The 24,064-nt window shown below is 40.4% G+C and overlaps 1 protein-coding gene across 1 annotated transcript in view; it reads right to left on the reverse strand.

The window, feature by feature from the left end:
- LOC106937896 (rho GTPase-activating protein 32-like) overlaps window positions 1–24,064 on the reverse strand; it is a gene marked incomplete at its 3' end in the record, with an annotated part of 63,605 nt that overhangs the window by 16,125 nt on the left and 23,416 nt on the right. Inside the window, exons 2-5 of the mRNA XM_015019636.1 lie at window positions 16,118–16,445; window positions 6,096–6,201; window positions 1,609–1,703; window positions 1,031–1,115 (exon numbers count right to left, since the gene is read on the reverse strand). Of these exons, the coding sequence (XP_014875122.1) occupies window positions 1,031–1,115; window positions 1,609–1,703; window positions 6,096–6,201; window positions 16,118–16,212 (381 nt within the window). The remainder of the gene's footprint in view (window positions 1–1,030; window positions 1,116–1,608; window positions 1,704–6,095; window positions 6,202–16,117; window positions 16,446–24,064) is intronic.

The following is a 24,064-nucleotide window of genomic DNA, read 5'->3' on the forward strand; positions in this document are numbered from 1 at the left end:
TCGAGCTTCCGTTGGCTCATCAGGGAGGCAAGATGACAACGTGGTAAAGCAAAGACGCACAGATACATGACAGCAGTTTTGCACCGAGGTGTGTGAAGGCGACCAATCAGCAGCCAGCAGCCACAGCTGGGACACTAACAGGAACACCTAGTTACAGTCTGCAGCTCCAACATCTTCTCTATGTGTGCAGTTAGGAGACAAAGCAATGAATAACCTGCAGCCACTTTCCTCTCCTGCTTTACAGCAATTAATCCAGCCCACTGCTGACCCCTACTGGTGCATTAAAGTAATGACAGCAGGAAACGGTATGAACCTCAGTGGTGTGATTAGTCAGTCGGAGAAAAAGAAAACACTTTCACACTCAGAGGAGCAGCGTTGGGACAGAGAAATAGGGCAGGCTCTCAATTTCCGTCACAATTTCTCTTTTCTTTTTGCTTTCTCTGTCAGAGCAGGAAAAAGAAACAATCCCAGGATGCATTTTGTTAAGGCTGGAGAACGACAGCTAATTTTATAAGAATAAGCTGTTCCATTTTTACCCCCTGAATGCTAACATGGAATTAGTCGACAACGGATGTTATTCCATTCTGTCCTATTTTACATGCAGCGTTCCAAATGCACCACGGATGTCCTCTTACGGCACTAAATATGACAGGAGAGCTGGAGCACAAACAGTGGAAAACAACAGGAAAATAAAAAGGGATAATAGCCCATAATACACGAGGAAACATTAAAAGCTGAAGAATGATCTAAACTTAACAGATGAAAGTATTTGTTGGAAGAACCAAGGCCAGGAACAAAGCAGATACCACCAGACACAATCTTATTCATGTCCAGGTTACAAGAAACACTTAAACCCTTTTGAGTCACTTCCAATTTAGGAAGCAAATGCATCTGAGATGAAAGAGTCAGTCTTCAGCAGACGGAAACGTGACAGAACCGGCATGACCCACTGTTCGTCCGTAAGGACATATGCTATCAGAAGAGTCACTAGCATGGTGAAGAAGTTCCAGTGGAAGTGTCAGGACTGTACCTGGATTGTTCCAAAATCAACGTTTTCATAGTGGAAGTGGGCACACTCAGCCAGTTTTGGGAAGTGTCCCTTGGTGAAGGAAAGTCTGGAAACACAACAGAAACACGGATTGTTTAGATACAGAACGGCCAAAGTAACAAGGGATGAGGTGTTCCTCAAGGCTCTGTACCAGGAGGACTAGTTAGTGTTAACTAACTAGTGAAGTCAGTGTTACTGGTGCAGCTCTACATCTCTCTGTTGATGACAAAAATGTACTGTCATTTAAACACAGCAGCCATTTTTTCAACTTTAAGCTGGCAGATACCTCTGGAAGAAATTTGGACATTATAGCTTGGAAAACTACAAACAAGATGATTTGATTTTATCTTTAAATAGCTTGGTAGAACTCAACTTTTCTTTGAGATCTGTTAAAACACTCAAATTAAAACACTGGTTCTTTTATAGAAATGAGTAATGCTCTTACATTTATTGTGAAAAAGCAATGTAAGAAATTAGTTCTTTCCAGGTGGTGGACAAAGATACAATGGAGCACACATCAAGCAAAAATATATAACCTGTGTGGGTGTGTGATTACTCACTTCTTGACATTTTTGACCTTCATGCTGGCCGTACTGCTGCTGCTGGAGCGCATGAGGGGCTCCGCCCTTAGCTCAGGAATCTCCGCACTTCGTGCCTGAAGAAGAAAATAAAAAAGTTCAAACTATCAGAAGCACAAATATTAGTGATATGTGTGCATAAACATTCATCTGGTACAGACATACTACATCTATGAGGCGCTGTCAACACTTTTCTAGTGAATTGTGCGCAAGTTGCAGATTCAGATCAAATGAGATTATTGAAACAATGATTTGGTGGGGGAGTGTGCTGGTACGGATCACCCGCTACCTCCATTTGTACGCTCAGTTAACAGAGGAGGTCAAGAGGTCAGTTGTAGACGTGGTGGAAGTTACTTCTGTAAACACAGCAGAAATACATCCCATGATCTTGTGTCAAAGCTGCTTGAATAAGCAGTTATGTCATCTGACTGAGGAAGAACAAAGTTGTTTTTTGGGGGGGTTTTTTGCAGAAGGTGTTGTTTCTGTGTTTAGTGAAGTACATCCAGAAAAAAAACGTGGAAGTTTTAGAGTGTAAAAGTATTTATAACCCCAAAACAACACTAGGTGTTTAGCATTAAGTGTCTATTAATAAAAATGTTTTCAGTGCAACAACTTTACATGACTGTTTTAGAAATAAAACATGAAAATTGTAGTGTACTTTGGGGAACCATCTCTCTCCTCCTCTCTGCCTGCTTTGCACATTTTAAAGGTTTAGAGGCTAAAAGGTTCCTTTTTGTCTACTCCAGGTAAAACACCCTTTCCGCATAAAGCAAACTGAAATCAGACTGAATTATTGTTTTTTGGTCTATGACATAAAAATATGTCTGAAACCGTTTGTAGTTTTCGGATCATAACATGAAAACGAGTGAAAAAGCTTAAGGAGTATTAAATATTTTGCAAAGTGGTGTATTGATCTTTATTTTTTTTCTTTTACAAAGACCTTCTTTAAGACAGAAAAAGTTCAAGCAATGGATGTGATGTTAAGACTCAAATCTAATTTATTCATCTTTAATCTTTATTTAACCAGGCTAAAACTCCTCGAGATCAAATATTTATTTTATCCTCTTTAAGATCTCTTTATTGATCCCAAAGGGAAATTAAATTAATTAAATGTTAGCCGGTCTTTTAACTGTTGTCCTCATGTGTATTTATACTGACATCCTGCTATTTGAAATGTAAAACAAGCCGCATAGGAGGACGCTGAAGCAAATTTATCTGCCAGTTAGTCCAAAAAACAGATCCATCAACCATGGCTAATCAGAATGTATGATATAAAGAAAAGACAGACATTGACTGCTGCATGATATTAATATTCTGCCCAATTCAACCTAACTTACTTCCAATCAGATTCACACTTAGCTGTATTGGGTGTAACCCGTGCAACTTATGCAGCAGATTCTCATAACTTTGTGTTGTAAATACATAGTCAAGAAATATCAGCAGATTTTTATCGTTTAAGTGACAGTGATTGATTTTTAGTCGCTAATTGCCAGACGAAAATAAAACTACAGGAAACACAAATAAAAACAGAAGAAGTCATTCTCTGTTTTGGTTTGTTTTTGAAAAACAGACTGAAAACTGACCCCTGGACATTATGTGAGCTCTTAAGAAAGCAGAGATTGTTATTTGGGAAAGTTTCTTGTAAGCAGCTTGTGACCCGGCAGCCAGACGGCGTGACAGTGAAGGTGGTATGCAGATGAAGTCAGCTGGAACTTTCTGCACCTCCTCTACCCAAGGTCTTCACAGCATGAAGCTGACAGAGCCAACAGGCTGTTTTAAGCACTGCAGCGTTGGGTTCTGGGCACAGTGCTACCTCACATCTTGAATACCCAACCCTCAGCAGACAGCATGCAGTTAGCCTTTCTGTCCACACACAGCATTACGCTGAAGTCCTTCAGTGGACAACCAGGTCCCTTAAAGGACAATGGAGATCAGTGGAATCAGGCTTTTGTCAAACAAACCAACTGTTGAAATTATCCCGGCCTGCTGTTCGAGAATCGGTCCTGACGTCCTCCTTCATGGTGTTTCTCATGTCCGTTCAAGGTGGTAACTGAGGTGAGTTAATTGTAACATTTACCTGAAACCTCTTCTCAGTTCACTCATTAGTTTCTCTTTCTTGACTATATTAGATGGTACAGAATAACACCCGACGCCTGGCATGGCAGCAGTAATAAGAATGACCTAAAAAGGTCAGAACAATCTTTTGCAATAAGCTAAGCCCATGTATAACACTAATACATTTCCCATTTCATCAAAATATAATCTATATATATTGGCCGACAATTATTGTCTCTTTGTGTATAAGAATATTGTACACACTGATATTGCGATGACACGTCATACTGACCATGAGGGTACTGTTGATTTTTACATCTATTAGAGCTAATACAGTAACTGCTGCAGTTCAGTGACATGATGAAACAACACATGCAGTATCGTTTCTCCAAGTACTTCATTTTTCTGTAAATTTATGGATTTACTTCATTTAAGAATTTTGTCCATCTTGTTAATCAGCTCATGCTCGACACTCTTATATTAAACGTGCACTATTGTGTAAAATTGACTCTTTTTTTTTTTTAGCTTAACGTCATGTTATGTTATTTCCTCATCAGAGTGTTGCACAGAGTCTAGCTGTGCAAAACGCCTGGGTGGACCGAGTGCCGCCTTCAAGACAAAGATCCTCCTCGGAGCTGCAGCTTCTAAACTCTCAGTTCACAAAGCACCCTGCCCTCCTCCTTCCCCACTCAGCTCCTTCAGACTAGCAAGAAGCAATTAGCAGACAACTGGTGGAACTGATGTTGTGATGACTTCCTGAAGGTCGAGTTTCAGAAAGACCAGGAGTTCTCAAAGAGGCCCAATTTCAAGACATTAAATTATGTAGTCAAATTTCTTTTAAAATATGGTTGATGCATAGTATTTTTATAATAACTGAACGCAGTACTTGATTGTTTAATGTGCCTGGAAAATACACAATACTTTCTAGTATTATGATCTAGTTTTTGGTTTCTGATCAATCATCTGTGCGAGTTGTGCCAGTCTGAGTTTTGAACTACTCCCTCTTTGATAAAAAAAAAAACAAAACAAGTAGCAAGAGTTCGAATTTACATCTTGCCTGAAAAGTTTCAGATTCCACCTCCATCAGGGAGCTCAGATCAAAGTACCACATCCTGTGCCATGTTTGGTGTAAAGCTCTGCACCATTAGCCCACTGGGCTTTGGGAGCATTTTGCTCCATTTCTCTGCTCCCCGGTGCAACAGGGCGTTGGTGTAACAGCTTACACTAAGTTGCTTAATATCTATCACCTCCTGGAGCCACTGGAGACATTCAGAATTTAATCTCAGCCCAGTTCATAGCCGCTCTGCTCTCAAATGTCGACCAGAGACGAGCCAACATGAAGAATTAAAAGCCCCGCCTCTCTGATCAATATTCATCAGCTTGGTGATGAATATTGATGAATAAGGCTGGTGTAGGTCTCTATGTCTGTTGCCGGATCGAAGCGAACACTTGCGAGAAACCTCTTACCACGCGCCAACCACGGGTGGCTCAGCGTGTTACCATGGAGACGGCCTCATTTTCACTGTGCTGTTGATGCGAGATGCAAGGCCCGCAGTAAAACCAGGGGAGGAAAGGAAATAATGAATGATGCCGCGTGCTGAATGGAACCAGCACCGGAGTTGGGCTGAAGTGAACAGACGACAGGACAGGAAGACGGCAGAGAGTCTGAAGTGGTTCGGTTGATCAGAAACCTGAGGCGCCGTTCTCGGAGGAGTGGAAGTTAAAACTCGTCGGCCTGCTGCTTTATAAACAGAAGCTGAGGAGGGAGCCAGAGTCAGAACTGGGAAACACAGCCAGACGATGGAAGAGATTTACTTTGGGTGAATATAGAAAAACTATTATTCCCAGTGAACTGGACTGAGCTGAATAAACAATGGGTTTGAAATAATAGACTTTTCAATGACTACAATATCTCACCAACAAACTCCCAACTGCTGAAACTTTCCCCCCATTTTCTACTAATTGAGATTTTACTCGACAGACCAAAGCAAATTGGTGCATAATTATGACGTGCAAATTAAACGAGACTTGATTTGTGGTTCACGCATATGTGCGGCACATTTGTCCCTCTTTATTCTGACACTCCAAATTAAAATCCAGAACAACCACAGGCACCTAGCAAGTAATTATAGTCCAGCTGTGTGCCATTTAACCTGAGAACAAATCCAGCTGTTCTGTGAAGCCTCCGGGGTTTGTTAGAGAACATCGATGTCGAACTGATGCATTTTTAAAAAGACTGAAATAACAGAGTTTTATTCATGTTCTAGAACTGAGCTTGGGTTTCTTTCCAATAGTAGGTAGTGCATTCTCAGCACTGAAGCTTCAATGTTCACATGTGTTTTATGGCTTTTTATGTTTTTGTTTTTATGAAGTAAAGCATGTCTGACTGATTAACAGAGCTGTTCGAGTCTCACCATGGCACTGATGGTCTCCTCCCAGTCGGGTCTCTCTCTGGGATGGATGTGAGCGAGTTCAGGCACGATGTTATCGTCCTCTATGTGGCGTCCTGGCCTCAGGCTCCTACAGCCAACACACACAGTACCACGCATGGTCAATTATACTGGACAACACACAGAGCGGAAAGGTAGGTCAGACTGATAACTGTATATTTGTCGCAAAGATGAAACGTCTTCATTTCATTACGGTCTTGAAACTTGGATTAAAATCCAAACAAAATTAAAATGAAATTAAAAATTTCTGTTTCATTTCTCCCCCCTTTTTAGTGATTTGTCATCAGTCTGATTTAAGCAGAACCATAGCATCCACTGCTTTGACAGTGTTTACCATCGGTTACAAAAATGTTTTGAGCCGTCTTTATTAAAAATGTGAAATTCCAGCACTTAATCCCTAAAAGTATGTTGAGGAATAATTTTAAGCTGCCATGTAGGAGCTGGTCGGGTTATTTTCCATCTATACTTTCTCTGTCCCTGTTTGAAAAAGGAACACCAACATAAATAAAGTCTCCTCTGCCCTAATATCCTGCTCATATAACTGTAAATGAGTCATGTTTAGCCTTTAAAGGGATCCACGACTTGTTGTAACAATAGACTTTATGTGAGAAATATTTATTTCAGATGTAAAAACAAAACAGTAAAAAGACTGTCGGCTGTTTAGTTTTTATAAACTCAAATGAAATATTGTCACACCGTCATCGCCATGTGTACGCTGCAGTATCCTGGGTAGATGAAGCATGTGAGGTGCTAGCTACGGCAACTTAGAGCTACTTTAGCAAATTGAAAGATGAGCCCCTTCACTTTAAAACGCACCATGTTGAAAAAGAAGGCAATGCAAAAGCAAGAAGGGGAAACCAAACTGATGAAGAGGAGAGAGTCGGCTGAAAAAGCTGGAAATGCTAACTGGAAAGGAGAGCAAAGAGCTCCAGTTTCTAACTCAAGCTGCTTACTGTAAGCATCGGGATCAAAACATTTTCCCAAATATATTGTGTTACAAAGATTTAAAGATGCTTAATTTTCACTAAACATTCATTCATTAGAAATAGAAATATGTTCTGATTTGATTCATGCGAATGGCGTTAGCTCCTGCTAATATAGTAAGCAGAAAGCCACAAGCTGGCCACGGTTGTTCATGAAAACTTTGAGGCAGTTTGCCCCAATGTAGACGTTTTGTAGGTGGTAATATAGTTAATAGAAAAATCACAACAGTTTTAGGCCAACATATTCAAGTAGTTGTGTATCCCTTTAAATAAAAAACATCAAAAATACCAAGGAGCTTTAAGGACCACCTAGAAGGAGAACCGGCTTCAACAACTTACTCAGCCTCTCTGCTCAGAGCTGCACTGCAGTCCCACAATTCAACACTCCCTGATGAAGAGGCATGTGAGCAAACAGGAAGTGCTCCTTCAGCCCCTGCAGCACATAGTTTCACAGCAAGGCTCAAAAATCATGTTTCCATCCCCCTTTTCTTGTCTTTCTACAGTCATTGAGGCCAAACATGAGGGAAATGTGACAGAATTTCTCCAAGAGCCTCTCGTGCTACAGTCTCTAGTTCAAACTGGTCCTCTATCCCACTATGTCAGTAAACAACCAGCAAAATCACACATTTAAAATGGTGAGAAGTTTTAGTCCCGACTGCACATTTCCATTTGCCACAATTTTGGTCAATAACAAGAACAACGGCTCAATTTTTGCTCTGAAATGAAAGACATGAATCCCTCCCAGCATTTCTGTTCAACCACTGCTCCTCACCACTGGAGCCACTGCATGTCTGACTGAAAATATGCTGGAGGGGGTAATCATTTCATTTCATTATATCATCAACCAGTGGGAAAGCTAGCCAGTAAAACACTAAGACAATTTGCCTCTTTCAGTGACCTAATGTAGAAAGCGCTTGGAGTTTGAAAAGGATCTCCAACTGAGAGGCAGCTTGCTCTTTCTAACGTTTAAAGACGTAGACGTCCGTCTGCTGGGAGGAGTTCTACGAGGGATGTCTTTCTGGCTCAATCTAGAACTGATCCAACACTTTCCAATCATCTTAAAGTCAAGCTTGGAGAGAGAGCAGCTGCTGTAAACAAAACAACACTAAGAAGAAAGACAGCTGATTCAAAAAAGCTAAATCTTGTCTGAAATATGCCTGGTCACTGGTCAGGTTGTTACACATCTGTTCTAACCTGGGCAATAAAACAATAATATCAACTGTGATAGACAAGTGATCTGTCAAAAGAAAATATGACTTAAAATTTTTATAACTTCACAGAACTTTGATCCAGAACCGCATGGCATTCTGGGGGATGTAGGCAGAGGAAAGACGGAGCTGAGAAAGGCTGGTAGCATCAACTAACTCACTCACTCTTCAGTTATCAATGGCTGAAGATAAATGAAGTTCTCCTCACTAGTTTGGCAGTATTTTGGATGTTTAAAACGGAAATTAATCAATAATTTAATTTGATAGATGGATATGAAATGCTTATACCATTATACGTTTTTGATTATTTTTTTTTTCTTGGAATCATACCGTTAGTCAGCCAGCCGTATTATATAAAAATCAGGGCCTATTTTTATGTTCACAGCTTCAAGAAACAATTACTGATAAAAAAAAAATAAATCAATAAAGGTCTCGGTTTTCACCAACAATCAAGCATGTTTAACAATGACGTTCACAGTAGACTAGTGAAGGTACAACCCTATTCAACTGGCAGCAGGCTGCAGCTCCCTCTGTGTGTGTGTGTGTGTGTGTGTGTGTGTGTGTGTGTGTGTGTGTGTGTGTGTGTGTGTGTGTGTGTGTGTGTGTGTGTGTGTGTTCAGCTGCAGCTCTTTTTCAAAAAGCAAACAGCTGTCTGTGTGGGAAAGACAAAAAAAGCAGCGAATGTTGCTGAGAGCACTAGGCGCTAAATTCATAAAGCAGGAGGGAAATTTTTCTGGAAGTTATGTTCACACATACAGTCAACTGGACCTACTTTAAAACAAATGATGTAAAGATTTGTGATTTTTTTCCCAATTTTTTTCCGATGTGCAATAAATGACATCTGTCATTTATCCTTGTTATTAACAATACAGTAAATTTCAGACATTTTTGGTTTATTTCATTCATTTACAGTTTAAAACAAACATGTCACTTATTGACATAATAGTTTTGAATGAAAAAGAGTAATATGAAGGGAAAGAAAAAATCAAGGTCAAAGTTCAATTCATTGGTAATCCCTGATACTGAACATACATGCAGCGACAGTGGAGAGAAAAACTCCCCTTTAACAGGAATACTGAAAAAAATACAATACCATTGTGATTAAGACAACCAACCATATTGACCCTGAAACATAGAGTTATTCATGAAGGTGAAAGAAAAGGAACAAAACAAAAGTGATGTGTTTGAGGGAGAGACGAGAACTGCAATGTGTGGAATGTGCTCCATCTAAAGACGATCCCATAATCTCTCTGCTTTGGCGGATTGTCGACACATTCTATGATCTAATATATCAACCAGCTCTACATAGATAGTTGCATAAACAAAAATTAATTCGAAAAGAAGTCTAACAATACCAAAAGGGCTAAATAAGCCTAAATATAAACTCCTCAAAAAGTTAGACATATTCAGCTTTGGGGTGAAATTTCAAGACGACCCTAAAATGCACCATAATTTTCCATGTGAACTTAGAGATGCGAGTCGTTCAACATCTAGCCTGAAATTGGACAAGCTTAAGCAGTCTCGAGAGCAATGTCCTGATGCACTAAATCTGATATCATCATGTAGTAAATGTTGAGCAAATCAGAGGAATCTCAGTAACATTTGACTGCCGGTGTGAAAAAAGTTTATGTTTTTATCACATTCTACAAGATTCAAGGCGTCATGTAATCATATCTTCATCTACATCTGCATAGGAAGAAGTCAGAAGCGGCTCAGGATGAAATCTGGTTTGTCGATGACAAATATGATAAGGGATCCCGTGAGGAACACGAGCCCAGTAGAGTCGGAGCAACAAGTGTGCCAGCTTGGATGGATGGATGTGATCACTGCTTATATCCACAACTCTTTGGAGCAGAGCACGTTTTCTGAGCCTTAACGGAAAACACGTGGATACAAGCCACTTTCAGAACTGCCAATACAACCCTCTAGAGGACATTACTGTCCTGCGCTGATGAAAGGAAAGCCAATGAGTGGTGATGGAATGCTGCAGGGAGCTCCTTGGGCATCACGCTCAGCTCTACAGCAAATAAACAGCCTCAGCTTCACATGCTGGTTTAAACCGACAGGCGAAATAACAGTAACCGAGCATTAAAATTTATTATAAACCACTTCATTCAAAGATTCTAATTAATATTTTAATAAATTGAGCCAATAACCGTAAACACTACAGTAGTATAAAGAGGCCTGGGGTCAGCAGATATCACAGTAATATCAAAACAAAGAGCTAAAAGCTAACTTTGAGCTTTCTACACCAAGTAGAAAGCTCTTGATAATGCAATCAAGTCGCCGTTGATTTGGTGCACTCATCAATCAGAAATAAGGTCAGATTTTTGGTTTCTGATCAGGGAGGTTAAACTTTCCGGTCGCAAGTTGACTTCATCCCATTTTCAAACTAAAAGCATGGAGTCTTATAATTTCTTTTTGTACCTAAAATGAATCCATGAAACTGAGAAATGGTGGAACTCAGTTCCTACATTTCATGCAACAAAAGGGCAGCTTAAAATTAAGTGGTGGAGCTTGATAACAATTAACTCGATTTGAATTTGTTATGTATTGTCTATAAGTAGTTAGTTGCAGTTAACTGCATTTTAACCAAAAATAAACAAAAAAGCAACATTTTCAACTCAAAACTCGTTTTTGCTGCTAAATTATTAAATAAGTAATTATACGAGATCAAAACCAAAGATTTTTTATTTTTTTAAATGTGTTAATTAGGTTATTCAAAACGCAAAGTGCTATTACAAACAAATAGAAACACTAGAATACAAAGGTTCTTGCTCAGGACTTTTGTATGTTAATTTTTTTTTAAAATTGCGTTAAAATTTTTAATGTGTGAAAATATGTAATTAATTAATAGACATTAACGCATTAAAGTCCCGACCCCAGCTACAATAAGTATTGGTGTAATGTAACACATAAACACTGAGCTGAGCCCATTGTTGAGTTAAGCCAAGATTCACAGATCTACATTACACAAGCAACTGTCACAAAAGTTGCATTTTTAGACAGAGTCAGCAGTTCCCACTAGCTGCAGAAAAGAAACGTTTTAGTAAGCATCATCCTCAACTCTGAATGAAAGCAGACCTGTCACTGTGTATTTTTTTCTGCTCAAAATAAAGCAGTTGGTTGTGATATCAATAAGACAGCTTCAGCTCCAGTGGGCACCGAGAATTCTCACCATGTTCCCAGTTTATACACAACACATCAGTGTGTCTGTGTTCTCGGTGGAAGTGAGGCCTGTGATTCAGAACGCGTCCGTCCCATCAGCGTGAGAGGTTCATGTTGGCTCAGACGGTCGCACATCAGAGCGGCCAGCCTGAGGTCTCAGCTGACGTTTGGATCCGTTTATTTCAACCGTGCCAAGTGCGCTATCCATTTAATGGCTTCTTAAATCTATGCAGTTTTTTCACCCCTGCACATTTAATCATGTCAGAATTCCTCACTGATGCACCTTTAAAGTATTCGGCTTGTTCTAGCTAGAGAAAACTTCGCCTGCACCAAAGAAAAATAATAACAAAACAACCAACAACCAACAGAGAGGGAAGAATCAGCAGAAGCTATTAGTGAGCAACGCATGCAATTATCACCTTATGCACAATCTGGATCTTCTCCACAGACTGGAAATCGCTCCAGTTGGCCAGGAGTTTAGCTCCTATCCCACTGAGGCGGACTATCTGTCCTACATATGGTATCACAGACGACACGTCCATACACATAACTCTCCAGAAGAAAAAAAAAAAAAAAACTGTCCAACTCATCTGATCTGGCGCACTGTACTGTTTGAGTCATTGGACTGTTAACAGCTTAGTAACCATCCTGGTTCAGATCATAAACAGTCCCATTGTGTGTGTAATTAAACATTTTCATTAGAAACATAATTGTGTGAATGATACGAGTGCCTCGATTATTAAAATTCCTCGAGGAAAATTTATCTGCCTCAAAGCTTCGTTAATTTAGGTTTTATTATCTAGCGCACTGTGTTCCGACCGGGACTTTATTTGCGTTGCGTGGAGCTCTCACTTCCACCTATGAGTTGTTGACGAAAGTTAAGTGTTAGCGGCATAACGTCCAATTTTCAAGCTCGAGGATTTTATTGATCCGTGTTAATGCCCAGGTTTTTATCGTTTTTGGGGGACCAATAAGCTTCCTTAAAATGACTGGCGTGATGTCTGGAGTACGGCAGCCTTATATATATAACTTTCATTAAAAAAATATATATGTTTTTTACAATTTTGTTAAAACTGTCACTATGTGGTGACAGTTTGGTACTAGATCCTGTGCCGCCTTCTTGTGTTCCTGCCGTTATCTGAACAAATGCACCGCTCCCGGTCAAAAACAACCAATCAGAGCCAGAAAGAGGGTCTTAGCACTGTCAAGGTACTGCTCATACCCTCCCCATAGGGTACTAGCCTGAGCCATGAATGCTAAGAGTAGGTAGCATGGCCTCCAATGACGACAGATAAACGGTTTACCTGGAATGCTAAGCCGTTTGAGCAGCAAGTACCCGAGGATGATTGAGAGAAGTAAGACCCTCCTCTCGACTCTGGTTGCTTCTGGTCGAGAGCGCTTCATTTTTTCAGATGTCAGTAGTAGCTAAGGGAGAAAATAAGCCTTTTCACAGATTATCTGTCTAATATTACGCTGACAAGACATGGTGACAGTTTTAATAAACATGTAAAATTACATATTTTGTAAAAGTTATGTACTGCAGCTTTAAGACAAAAAAGGATGCCATTTCGACTTTATGTCCGATTAATCAAATTTTGATTAGGGATCGTCGGAAAAGGAGATCGGTTAATGAAATATTTTATAACAGTATTGTGACAACAGTTAGGAACAGTAAATTGTACTTTTTGTAGTAAAGTCAAAGTTCAGGGAAGATTTTCACCACATGAATAACATGTTTGCCTGCAGTCATTTTTCTTTCCTTCAAACAAAGAATCAGGCAATGACTGGCTTTGTACGTTTTGTGTCCATTAAAGTTTGCAGTGTGTGAACTTGAGTACATCACTGTGTAAAAAGGGATACCTAATGTAGACCGCATAGAAAATATTACATGCTCATATTACATTCAACAGCCAGAGCATGTACATGAATAGGGAATGAAAAGTGTGGTTTTTAACATATCATATAACCCTAACCCTCATGCAGAATTTGTTTCTGCATTAATCATCTAACGAGCAGGATTAGAGAGTCACTAGACAAAATGCAGCTCTAAAGCTTTTTAGCTCCATTTCTCGGTGTCATCTCGGGGAACCCGTCCCTTCCTCTCTCCCCCCTCCTGATCCCAAGCTGCTGATCCTCTGATCCAGCCTCACCCAGCAGGATTTCTCGGACAAATTTTATAAATCACTAGCCTTGGCAAAACGCCCTGCCTTTCTCTTTTTTTTTTTTTTTGTCCTCCACACTGTCGTCAGTTGCCATGTTGGACCGCTGTCTAATATATGCTAAGCTGCTGCTGCCATGGTAACCCCAGAGCAGGATTTAGACCTAGTTCAGGAGCGGAGATGGACTGAGGGCAGGTGGAGGGCCTGAGTAGATTTGATGGTTATCCCTAGCTCTAGAAAAATAAAAAAACACATAACATGTTAATCCAGCAGAGAAATAACCACCATCAAGCTGCCTTAGCAGGACTGGAGGAAAAGGCTACAAAAAAGTCCCTAAAGTGACAAATAGCTGTGGGCATTTATCATACAGTTAATCATTTAAAAATAAATAAATACATTTCTTATGATAATCATGATATCATGAATTTAGCTTTAGCGTTGTCACAATAAATTCCAATTACTGCTTAAGAAAACCCTTTATTGATGGGATAGATAGTTTTAGTGGTTTCTCCATTGTTCGTTCAATAAGTTCATCAGTCAATTAAAAAATATGACTAAATGCATTTATTGGGTGCAATTTAGTGACAGAAATCACACTTTATGCGAACGGTGTCCTTAGGAAGCATATTACAAATGGCTTAAAATCCAACTATTTGTGTTTGTGGGGCTATGGTTGCTGCGTCATGCAGTCACTGCCACACCTAAAAAAGGAGCAGTAAATAATTCTGATTGTTACTTTTTTCATTATCACAATAGTACCCCAAAATATTGTGGTAAAAGTTTAGGTTCATATCGTCTACTCCTAGTGACAAGTTGCTGAGTTGGTAGACGTGAGCTGGTGGACCGGTCTGTCCGTCAGCTCTGTCTCACTGCAGAGCAAAAGGAGACAGTAGCTGATTTTCAGACCTTTGCAGAGGCAGATAAGATCAGTGGATCACTCAAGTATCACCCAAAGTAAGGAAATTGGAGCCGATTTATCTGGGATGGAGGTTCACCTTCCAGCAGGACCACCACCCTTAACATCAAAGCTACAGCACAATGCTTTAGATCAAAGCAAATTTGTGTATTGGAACGGCCCAGTCAAAGTCCAGACCTAAAAACAATCGAGGATCTGTGCACATACTTGAAAGCTGCTGCTTACAGATACTTTCCATTCAATCTGACTGATATGTCAGTGTTTTACGAAGACAGCCTGTAGAGACAAACCCCTAAAGAGCCGCAGCTAAACGTGGCTCTACAAAATATTCACTCAACAGGACTGAAAACAAAACTCATCCTCAGTTATTAGATTTGTTTTACTTTAACTGAAAAGCATGCCTAATTTTCTTCAACTTAACACTTATGTGCTACTTTGTGTTGGTCACATAAAATCTGACGTCACAATGTGCTAAAGTGCAAGGGTTTGAAAACTTTTGCAAGGCACAGAACACGGTTGACCATTTCACCTAAAACAGGTTTAAAACTCAGAGATACAAATCATTTAATGACGGTGACTACAGCAGCGAGGCAAACAGGAAGCTGAACACGTCACCGCCTTAAGGTCTGTCTCACCGCTCAACGCGCCAGAAGAGATTCCCAGGAAGTGCTTGAGATTAGCCCAACGAAGATTAACAACTGTGATGTGGAGGAAATAAGTGACATCCCCCACAGCACCTGCTGACTGCTAAGACAAGCCGCCATGTGCCGGAATGTTGTGAGTGTTTATGGTAAAACAGCCTCCAGCATTAGAAGCAGGATTTTAGATGCAGGTGCAAGTTTGTGTTTGTTGCCGTTTAACGCATTGTTGAGGATGTGTGTGTGTGTGTGTAATGACACTGCACAAGCGTGCTGGTGTGGGCGTGCAGCTGGAACGATGACGTAATTGGCTGAAAGCTGCATGGTGTTGGTGGAGCTGAATGACCGGGGCTGCTGGAGATGTGAATGGAGGCTTCCAGCAGAGACCATTAGGGACCGCCGTCTCCCAGTTGCTATGGGGGCTGATAGGCTCCGTTTGGGAGTAGAGTCGTGGATGGGGTGGGGAAGTGGGGGGAGGCAAACTTTATACAGGGTGGGGTGGTGACTGTGCAAACTCACCCTATCAGCTCAGCTCTCGCAGTGAGGCACGGCTGTACATCGATGCCTCCCCCCCTTCCCCTCTCTCCCCTGCTTGCGCATACCTTGGTGTCATTTCTCCTTGAGGAACTCACCATCCCATCAACATACACATGTGGACCCACACACACACCAACATACACACCAAATCTTTGAACTGTCATAAAGCAAGCTATTTACCCAGGGAACATGGAGTCATGACAAAAACGGACACACACATTAAAACCTCAAACACTCACTCCTTCAATAACTATAAACAAACTAGCATGCTCACTAAAACCGTACCTGAGGTGTGGTCCTTTACCTCTCTCTCTCTCACACACACACACACACACAATCCATAGAGTTAACGTTGAGGGTGTGTGCCAGCCGCTTACCTGTCCAGGATGTCATGGCTGGACGTGGCTGTGGCTCCCAGCAGTCCCAGTGCTGCACTCCCCACCGCTGCGGCAGCCCCGCTGCCTGCCTCCATGATACTGACTCACCGCAATGAGCAGCCTGCCAGAGGAGAGGGAGGGAGGGAGGGAGGGAGGGAGGAAAGGACGAGCAGGAGAGAGAGGGAGAGGATGTGAAGAGGTAGATCAGGAAGGCAAAAGACAAATGAGACAGAAGGAATCACATGTAGAGGCAAGAGAGATGACAACAAGGGGATCGAGGGGTGGGGGGGAGGAGAAAAGTGTGGGAGGAATCAGAGGGGACGCAGAGCTGAGGGAATGATGAGTGTCGTAGAGAAAAATGAGGAGAACATGAAAAGAGAGAGGAGGGGGGTAAGGAGGAAGAGAAATAATCATGAAAATCATGAGCAGGATTTCGGCACAGTGTAAACACATGGAGGCTCTGGCACACACACCATGTGTGAATCAACAGTTGAACGCCAACACGGGCCACGCTGCCATCCTCTGCTCTCAAGTTCCCTTCCCAGCCCAGACTGGAATGAACAGGCTCTTCACCGTCAAGGTAACAACAGAGCTACGACTGCACTACATCAGACAGCTGGCATTAATTACAGAATCTACATGCTGAAGCCTGTCACAATAACTGATTTTACTGGACGGTAAATTGTCCCACAAGTTATTGCAATAAACAATAATATTGTCGTTTTGAGACCATTTTCAAGTAAAATAATGGCACAATAATGCAAATTTGCCCTGAAATGGGCAGAAAGTTAAATATCAAAACTAAAACACAACAACCAAAAACAAGGGAGAAAATGGAAATAAAAACCTCACCCCACTGAAACCAAAAATAAAATGGATTATGAAGTCTGTGTAAACAAAACTGCCCTTAGAAAACTATTCATCATCAGAGCAGAAATTATCAAGTTCATTTTAATTTATCATGTGATTAATTGCTTACTGCGACAAGCTTTTAAATGTACTTTAGTTGCATCATAAGCAACTACTTTAGCTACCAAAGTACTAAATATTTTAGCAAGTATTTAGTTTAATTCATATGAATTAAACTGAAGTTTAAGACCAAACGTATAACAATTCTTGGTCACATCCGTTAAAGTTTCTTGCCCTTCCGTAGTTGTGTAAGTTCACATAAATACCCACATACCCAGAAAAACTTTTCTGCACCAATGAAAAATTTAGTTTACTGCAAAATTTCCATAAAATTGCTCAAAAACACCGGGTTTAAGTGACTGCTAGCTCCCACCTGCAGGTGGCAGTTGTTCTTCCTGCCCCTTACTTCAGGTGAAGTTATAGTCCCAGATCAGTATGATGAGTGAAATTATATTCACTGTTAAATAAGCACAAAAAAACGAACCGAGAAAAGTGGTTTCCCTCTGTTTTGCATGACAGTAGGGGCAAATTATTCTACAGGCCTTGCAATAATGTGATTTAATGAGAAAAAATTATTGTAAACTTCTAAAGTAGCACCTCAAAATCAGTGATTATTTTGATTGCCAAAAAAAAAAAAATCACAAAAACAATTGCAAAATCGTGGAGGAAATGCACATTACTAACGATGCAGGAGGGAATCCTTTCGTAAGCACACTTTCTGCTTGACTGGTGAAAAACAAGGTAGAAAATTGGAAAATCTCATATTTTTCCTGTCAGTGAAAGAACTAAGGTTGCCAGGTTGCTCTGACAACAATGTTTTTGGAGCTGAAGTTGATACAAACAGACGCATACTCAGAGTTGGCCACTTTAAGTTTCACTGTGGTGCTTTTAAAGATGAAGTTGAAGGAAGCACAGAGAAGTTATTAAATGGACAGCATTTTCAACATGTTTAATTCTGGCTGCAAGACAGAGCGAGAGAGTGAGACTTTCAGCAGATACCAGGAAGTCAGAATCTATTCCAACAAAGTTGCTCAGTTTTATACTTTTAAGCTTTCAACTAGAGGTGAGGGATAAATCTATTTTTGGAGGCTTTGAAATGCCAACATCAATGATTTTAAATGTTTAATGAATGTCAAAACTTATCTTGAAGTTTATTTATAACCTCGTTCTTAGGAATGCAGAAGGCAGAACTTGGATGGTTGTAATTGGGGCAGCAGGACAGATGAGGGTAAACAAAGTCGTTTTAAAAAAGAAAAAAAAAAGACTGACGAGAAACAGGCAGCATACACAACTGAGCTGAAATATTTTGAAGCAAGACAAACATTAGAAATACACTGTTCCACCTGCAGGCCAAAGAAAAACAGCAGATTGTGCCGCTGTCAGCCAGAGAACTGTTAAATGTCAAAATTCCTCCCCAACATGGAAGACATGAAGTAAATGCTTCAGTCTTTCACACTGTGGCCCTTTGGATGTAAAATTTTCACCTCAAACATATTTTATACAAAAAGTCAAATTTAAATCAGTTGGTCTTCGCTATAAACTAGTAAAAAGTGACCGTTATAGTTTTATAGCAAAAGCTCTCACACATGCTGCGTTTACTCTTCTCTTATATGAATAATTAATGATCACTAATGAGAAACCGTATCGGTGCATCTTTACTTATTTATACCTTTACGATCAAGTTTCCTCTCAGGAAACAATGAGACCTCTCAACTACTCGTTTCCCAAAACTGAACACTTCAAAAGTTTTACACAAGAGAAGAAGAAGGAAACCCAGAGTTAAAGTTTTTGTAGTGACAATGTCACTGGAAGTATAAAAGAATCGACTCTCTGCTGCGCCATCGCCCAGCTCAAGTTAGCTCCATCTTAGTGATTCAGCTCTACAAGTCAATGTTCCTAAACCTTGAGAAAGTACCAGACTAGGATGATCCCCAGGTTTTCAGACATTTATCTGAATGAAAGAAAGAATGACCCAAGACCATTTTAATTCTGTAAACGGGACACTTAGCAACTTTCTGAGTCACCGCCGGACAGATTTTCTGAGTAAAAACAAAGCATAAAGTTGTTTGAGCTTCAAAAGATGTGAAGTTTATTCCATGCCATATTCAATCCCATGAAGCAGTCACTGTTTGGACTGACTTTTCTTCAATTAAGAAGGCTCCGTGTTTGTCCCAGTCAGCTCCCGGCTGATGGAGATGAGAGACGAGACAAGTCTCCTTCAGCACCGCCAGGCTTAGAGTGTTTGTTAAGCAGTAACAAGTGATAACAGATCTAAATTTGCTTTAGTGTTCACATGGATCCGAATACTGACTCTGGAAGCAGGTGCAGTCATAGTAAAGGAGCTGAAAATCACTCCTAAAAAGCTGACAGCTGTGGAACATCCTGCCAGAGTTTTAAACCACAATAAATATTATTGGTTGACACGCATTAAGTTCTTACAGCAGCTCAGAATGTGTGACAGAAGTAGAGATGCACCAATCCAAGATTAATATCTGCATCTGTATCTTTATAATTTAATATATTTATGTCTGTGTTTAAAAAAGCTAGATACTATAAAAGTATACATTTTCAGTATGTGTGAGGCATTTAAAAGTGATGACAAGAAGCCTGAAAAGGAGTTAATTTCCTTTTTTGTATTAGTAAAACATTTTTACTCATCATTCAGGTTGAGACATCCAATATGATTCTAAGAAATATAACTGAACAAAACAGGAAGGCTAAAAAAACAGAGAGAAAAAAATAATCTAGCTATATTTCTTAAGATGATAAAAATTGGCCAAATTAAGTATCCACCTCAAATCTGCTCAACTTACTGTAACTTCACAAACACAAATAATAGAAACGTTATTAAAGAAATCGGGAGACGGGAAAACTAATCTTATCAGTTGAACTCAATACACATATCTGGTGTGGAACAATAGGAGCCCCAATTTAAATATAAATAACTAACAAGAAAAAAAAAATTATACCGGCTGAACTCTAAGGTGCAACACATTGTTTGTCAGAACCACTACAATGCTTAAAGTGTTTAAAACTTGTAAAATCCTGTCCATTTCTGGAACTCAAATAAACTCAGGCTCACCTGCAGCCTACTCTTTTTACCACAAGTAAGCACTATTTTCACACAATTATTAACTGAATTAAGTCCGAGTCACTTGGCTTAAACAGGAGGATGTGGTCATCTTTCCTCCATCTCTCATCATCCCTGTGCCTGGAATCAGACCTTCCCTGGAATATCTGCTGCTACACCACAAACAACATGACTTCCTCCAGGTCAAACAGTCAAAAGCAAGGCAGGAGAAATGACCCAAAACAACAATGTGTTCATCCAGGCAGATTAAGTAATCCTACAGGAGAGACACCAAAAGGAGAGAAAGAAGGGAGGGGATCTTCACAAGCCCCATTGAAGCAGCTGTTTCTACATCTGAGGCAGACTTCCTGCACACATAATCCTCTGGGTTCTCTGCTAAAAAAGCAGCCGACACGTACACTTACTGTAGAAATATGGGCAGTCAGGGAGCAGTTCCCTCCCTGAGGGCACTGAAGGCAAATGAAGGCATCATCTTTGCTGTGATTAATTCCAGTCCCACCAAACCTGCACAAGATGGCACTTCATTTGTTTAGAAAGGTTTGAAACATGAGCTAAGAGTAGCTCTCGACTGCTACTCGGAGAACACACACACACACCGAACTCGCACTGACATAACTCCGTGTTTTTATCGCGTCAGTGTCCGCCTGCCTGAGTAGGATGCATGGAAATACATGCACCTTTTGTGTACAGGGAATAAGGTGTGCGACTTAGTCGGGACCGAAGGTGTGTGTCTACGTGTGCGCAGAGCGTGCGGCAGAAAGCAGGCCGAGCTTCCCACGATCACCTGATGCAGCAGAAAACACAGAAAATGGCCGACCTTGTGAAAGGACACAGCCTCAGCTCATCTCGGAGGAGATTAAAAGCCAGGACTGAAAAGTCTTGACACGCGAGGGAAAAATCCTCCCCGTCATCACAATGGCAGCACAGCGGAGGAGACGCTGGGGTGATATATTTACAGCCTTGTCTCACTTAACACTGTTAAGTGAGACAAGGCTGTAATTTTAGGGTTTGATAGAAGCCTGCACACAACTCTGTTTCTTCTACTTTGTGTCCTAAGCTCATTTCTGAATAAGTAAGTGGTGTAAAATGTACACCAACAGAACCCAATAATTTTCAGTCAGTTTAAAACAAAACACACATTTAAGTGACAGTTGTTCAAAGTTAAGATGATTCACATCTTATTATTGTTATTCTCTGAGTTTAAGAATAATTTTGTGGCTTTGATGTGAGCAAAGCAGACAGAGAAAAAAATTTATAATTGATGCTGGAAAAATGAAATGAAATGAAATTTAAAAAAAAAAAACACTGTAAAAGATTTGTTTTGATATTTCCAAGCAAGTTACACTGGTCTGGATGGTGTTACTGGTGCATACGAACTCACGCCCAGTTCAATACGTGAACTATAAACCTGGCTTTAGCCTAGTGGGGTGCCTCGTAACCCCTCGATGGGAACCCCGAAGAATGCATGATTAGATAGAAAATAAGTTCAGGAACTGGCAGAGACAACTGGACCATTAAAACATCAGAAGTGAGCGAGTACTGTCCTTAAATCTATGGCAGCATATGGTTGAATGTTTATGCTCAGCAGCAATTAATTCAAAACCCTACAAGCACACAGCAGTATTCTGGTGACAGATTTAGAGCTAAGCTGGTACAGCCCACAGCCGCAACAGTAACAGCAGTAGTTCACAGCAATAAAAGTCAGGCTTTCCTAAAAAGTTTTGTTTAGTAGGAGTCACAAGTATATTCTCTAAAACAAAAGTTAGCTTCTTTGTACATGCTTGCATTCCACCTAAATACATGGGTTGAATCTACTGCATGAATAATAAAAACCTCTTGAAAATCAACAATACTGAAGCAGGAACAGATACTCAGATGTGCTATTTCTATACTTTTAGAACATCTGTTACATATTCTTGCAAAAAAATACACAAACTAACAGGAGCAAGACTGTTGTACAATACTGCATTATTTAATTATACACCTATTCTCACTTACAATCATTACATCAGACACCAGGCTGCCTTAGATGCAACTCTCCCAATCCCAGCCATGCCTTGTTTATCCTGCTACTCATTGAATAGACAGCAGCTGAGTAATCAGAAGCAACATCTGCTTAGTTAAGTTAGCTGTGGCTAAATTTGGAGCATGCCTGTATTGTGATAATTACAGTAATCTGTTCTTGAAGCCCAAAGGGGGGCAGAGAGGGGTTGTCCTCCACAGAAAACCCAATTAAGGTTTGTTTAAAATGTTACTCCAGCTTTCTGTGAATAGCATGGGAGAAAGAGACACCAAACCTATTAATATGTTGCTCACAGTGTGGCATAGCAAGCAAATACCTCGTGAATGCATCTATCACAAACACTCATGTCCAAATTTGGTAATCTAACCAGCTATATCAGCCAGTGCTGCTCATCCTTGGTGGGAACAAAGTCAGAGATCTTTGGACTGAACTCGCCAACAATCCGACTGAAAAACAAGTGTTGAGCGCAGCCTCTCCGCCTCGACATATTGATGTGCAAATCAGCCGGTGACGTCAACCTGGGCACTTGTCAAGCAGTTCCTGAAGGACCTAGCAACAGCATTCACTCTCCCGCTTCTTTCTGCATCGTTTCTGGGAGTCTTAGCGAGAGCTTGGGTCTCCATGGATAGCAGAACCCCAAACTGAAAGGCATTAACCCACACAGCAGCTTCCCCACTGTGTTCAATGAAATACAGTTGCTTTCTTTGCCGCATTCACTTTATCTGACGAAGTTATCTTGTTTTCAAATGTGCAGCCCTAGTTTTAAGTGAAGTCGTGAGGTTCTAACTATGCAGAGGTTTTGCTGATTTTATGGCTAAAGCCTGACAATGACATACAGAAGCCTACAAGCTGAACTTTATTTTTTAGGTCAGTGATTCATAATGATGAGGCAACGTTCAGTGAGCTCAACTCTGTGCACAAGTTCATTCTACAGCAAATAAAGCAACATATTGCAACAGAACAGTGGATTCCAGCTCAAACCTGATAACCAGAAATAGATTCCTCCCATTGGTTTGATACAGAGGGTGGGAGTGTGTGTGCTTAGGGAATTCTTGGTTTTGGATCAAAACTGTCAATATGAAGATATTCTTGCCTAAAAGTCATCTGTTGAGATTCACTAACATCTAAGACGCTATTAGAAAAGAAAACGTATATGACATGTTGAAAACTGCAGGGTTTCCCCCAAGTGCATCATAAGCCTGGTGGGTCATCAGGCTTTGCTTGCACCCCCTCCAGGCTAAGCATTGTTTGTTTATTTATTATAGGTTTTTTATACATAGACAGTACCAGTAATAGAAATGACAGGTTAGAGAGACTCTCTGGTGAACTGGGAAAATACTAGGGCTGTGTAATTTGATCAACTCTACGATATTTATCTATATTTTTTTCCTCAGAAAGTATCGGTTTTTCATTCGCAAGTATCAATACGTTAAATCCTACTTTGAGTTAAATGTCAAATCCACCAGGGGTCACGCCAGCAATTGTCATCCCACTGCTCCCAACTTAGTGACTTTAACGCTAAATTTATCAACGTTTCAGGCAAAAACATCAGTATTGGCCAAAATCAAAATCAGCAGGTTGGGCTTCTTAAAGATAGGTCAGAAAAGTGGAAGTGACGTACCTCTAGTGTCAACTTTCATACTGCTACAATTAGGCCTGTCGTGATAAACGATAAATCAATTAATCGCACTATAAATTAAACCTATCAACCTCATTTTAATTATCGGCTTTATCGTCTCTTCCTGCCTTTTTTTCTTTCTGTTGATGACACTGAATGAAAAAAGGCTCAGCTCCGGTGCTCTCCACTGACCCTCCCTTCCTCATTTCCTTAGTGTAATATCCAGCTCACACTACACCAGTTGTCGGCTGACTGTCGGCCCATTTTCAAAACCTGAGAGACACATTAGCGACAGAAATCCTAGGT

The sequence above is a fragment of the Poecilia latipinna genome, unplaced genomic scaffold (genome assembly GCF_001443285.1).
Source record: "Poecilia latipinna isolate Pla-1442-1.1 unplaced genomic scaffold, P_latipinna-1.0 Scaffold2461, whole genome shotgun sequence".
Lineage (NCBI taxonomy): Eukaryota > Metazoa > Chordata > Actinopteri > Cyprinodontiformes > Poeciliidae > Poecilia > Poecilia latipinna.